Source organism: Chlorella variabilis, assembly GCF_000147415.1.
Source record: "Chlorella variabilis unplaced genomic scaffold CHLNCscaffold_16, whole genome shotgun sequence".
Lineage (NCBI taxonomy): Eukaryota > Viridiplantae > Chlorophyta > Trebouxiophyceae > Chlorellales > Chlorellaceae > Chlorella > Chlorella variabilis.
Window position 1 is genome coordinate 345,792 of NW_005435072.1, and position 1,676 is coordinate 347,467.

General features: G+C 73.1%; 1 protein-coding gene across 1 annotated transcript in view; it reads right to left on the reverse strand.

Annotated features, from left to right (window-relative positions):
• The window catches only part of CHLNCDRAFT_136354 (hypothetical protein), a gene marked incomplete at both ends in the record, with an annotated part of 6,073 nt that extends 5,034 nt beyond the window's left edge, over nt 1–1,039 (reverse strand). The window contains 2 exons of the mRNA XM_005845791.1: nt 55–522; nt 779–1,039. Of these exons, the coding sequence (XP_005845853.1) occupies nt 55–522; nt 779–1,039 (729 nt within the window). The remainder of the gene's footprint in view (nt 1–54; nt 523–778) is intronic.
• Nucleotides 1,040–1,676: the final 637 nt, after the last annotated feature.

Sequence of the window (1,676 nt, forward strand, 5' to 3'; positions counted from 1 at the left end):
CGCCGCGCCGGGCCGAACCCCCCCCCCCCCCGCCGCCCCGTCCCCGCCCCTCACCTGGCCAAACAGCTCAAAGGGCACCATCTTGCCCTCCGCCAGGCTGGCGCTGAACTCTGCCGGGAACCAATGGTCCTTGAGCTGCTCCGGCAGGGTAAGGCTGCTGGCCAGCCCGTCGTCCCGCCCGCGCCGCTGCCGCTGCTGCTGCGCCCGCCGCGGCGCCTGCTGCGTGTGCGCCGGCGCCGGCGTGCTAGTGGCGGTCTGCGTGGAGGCCGCGGCGGTGGCGGCCGCCGAGGCCGCCGCGCCGCCCGCGCTGCGCGCGGCGGGGGGCGCCTCGGCGGCCCCGCCAAACGCCTGCCGCACGCTGCCCTCCAGCCGCGTCAGGTGCTGCACCGTGTCCTGCAGGCGCCCCTCTGAGCGGTGGATCTGGGTGTGCGCCGCCGCCAGCTCTCGCTGCATCCCCGCTATCTGCTCCTCCAGATGCCGCTGCATCTGCTCCCCGGCGATGGGGTTCAGCACCGCCACCACCTGCACAGGCGCGGCAGGGGGGCGGCAGACGACGGTTCGGCGCACACGCCGGCACAGGCACCGCGCAGCACCCGCCGCACAGAATGCGGCGGCGATGCACCGATGCCCGGCCGTGGAATGCCACGGCTACGTCGACAGCCGCAGGTTCGCGCGCAGCGGCAGGCGGCCAGGCCAGCATTGACGCGTGGTGTGCTGCTGCTGCGCTGGCACAGCTGGCACAGGCATCACCCCGAAAAAGCCAGGCCTGTCGCCGCACCTCATCGTGCGCCTCCACATGCGCCTTTGCCACCGCCTCCAGCGGGGTCAGCAGGTCCAGCCCCGTGCGGTGCTCCAGGAAAGAAATGTCGCTGCGCATGACGTCCAGGGGCGTGGCCCGGCCCGCCGCCTGCTCGCTGCTGCGGGCGCGGCAGCGCGGCTGCGGGCGGCGGCGCTGCTGCTGGAGATGGGGGGCGGGAGGGGGCGCCCTGGGGCTGCGAAGCTGCAGGCCGCCGGCGCTGGCCATGGCCGCTTCCGCCATGCTGGGAAACCGCCTGGAGGCGCGGCGGCGGCGGAGGGGCTCGACACGCGCTGGCCCTCCCCGCTCGAATGGCTGGGCGTCTAGACTGCCCAGCGCCCGCCTGACGCTCCTCAGTGGATCCAAGCGAGCCGCAGACGGGTGTGTGGGCGCCTGGGGTGCTGCGGGCCCCTGTTTTGGCCGGCAGGCGACCGATCCGCTCCAGATGAGGGTGAGCTGGCGCGGGTCTTGGGAAATGTGGGGTTCGCGGCTCGGGGCGTTCAGATCTTCTCAAACTAAGCTCCTACAGCACCCAGGCAATCTTCCAAGGCCGCATGGCCGCTGCCCCTCTGCAGAAGCACGCGCAAGTCGGCGGCTGCGCGCGTGCGCAGGGTCTGTGCTGGAAGTTTGGGCGGCACTGGGGCACAGGGCCGCCACCGGATCAAACCGCCGGCGCCGCGCCTCAAAGGCGGCAGCAGCAGCGGCGGCGGTGTGCCGCCATGGCGGTACAACAGCAGGTGCCGGCGGAGCAGCAGCAGCAGCAGCAGCGGCACGTGGTGCAGCTCAAGGCCGTGGACATCACGGAAGAGAACTTCAAGCCCTTTGGCCAGGTCAGGCTGCTGCCCCAGGTGTTTGCCGCCCAGCCGCTTGTGTGCCGCCG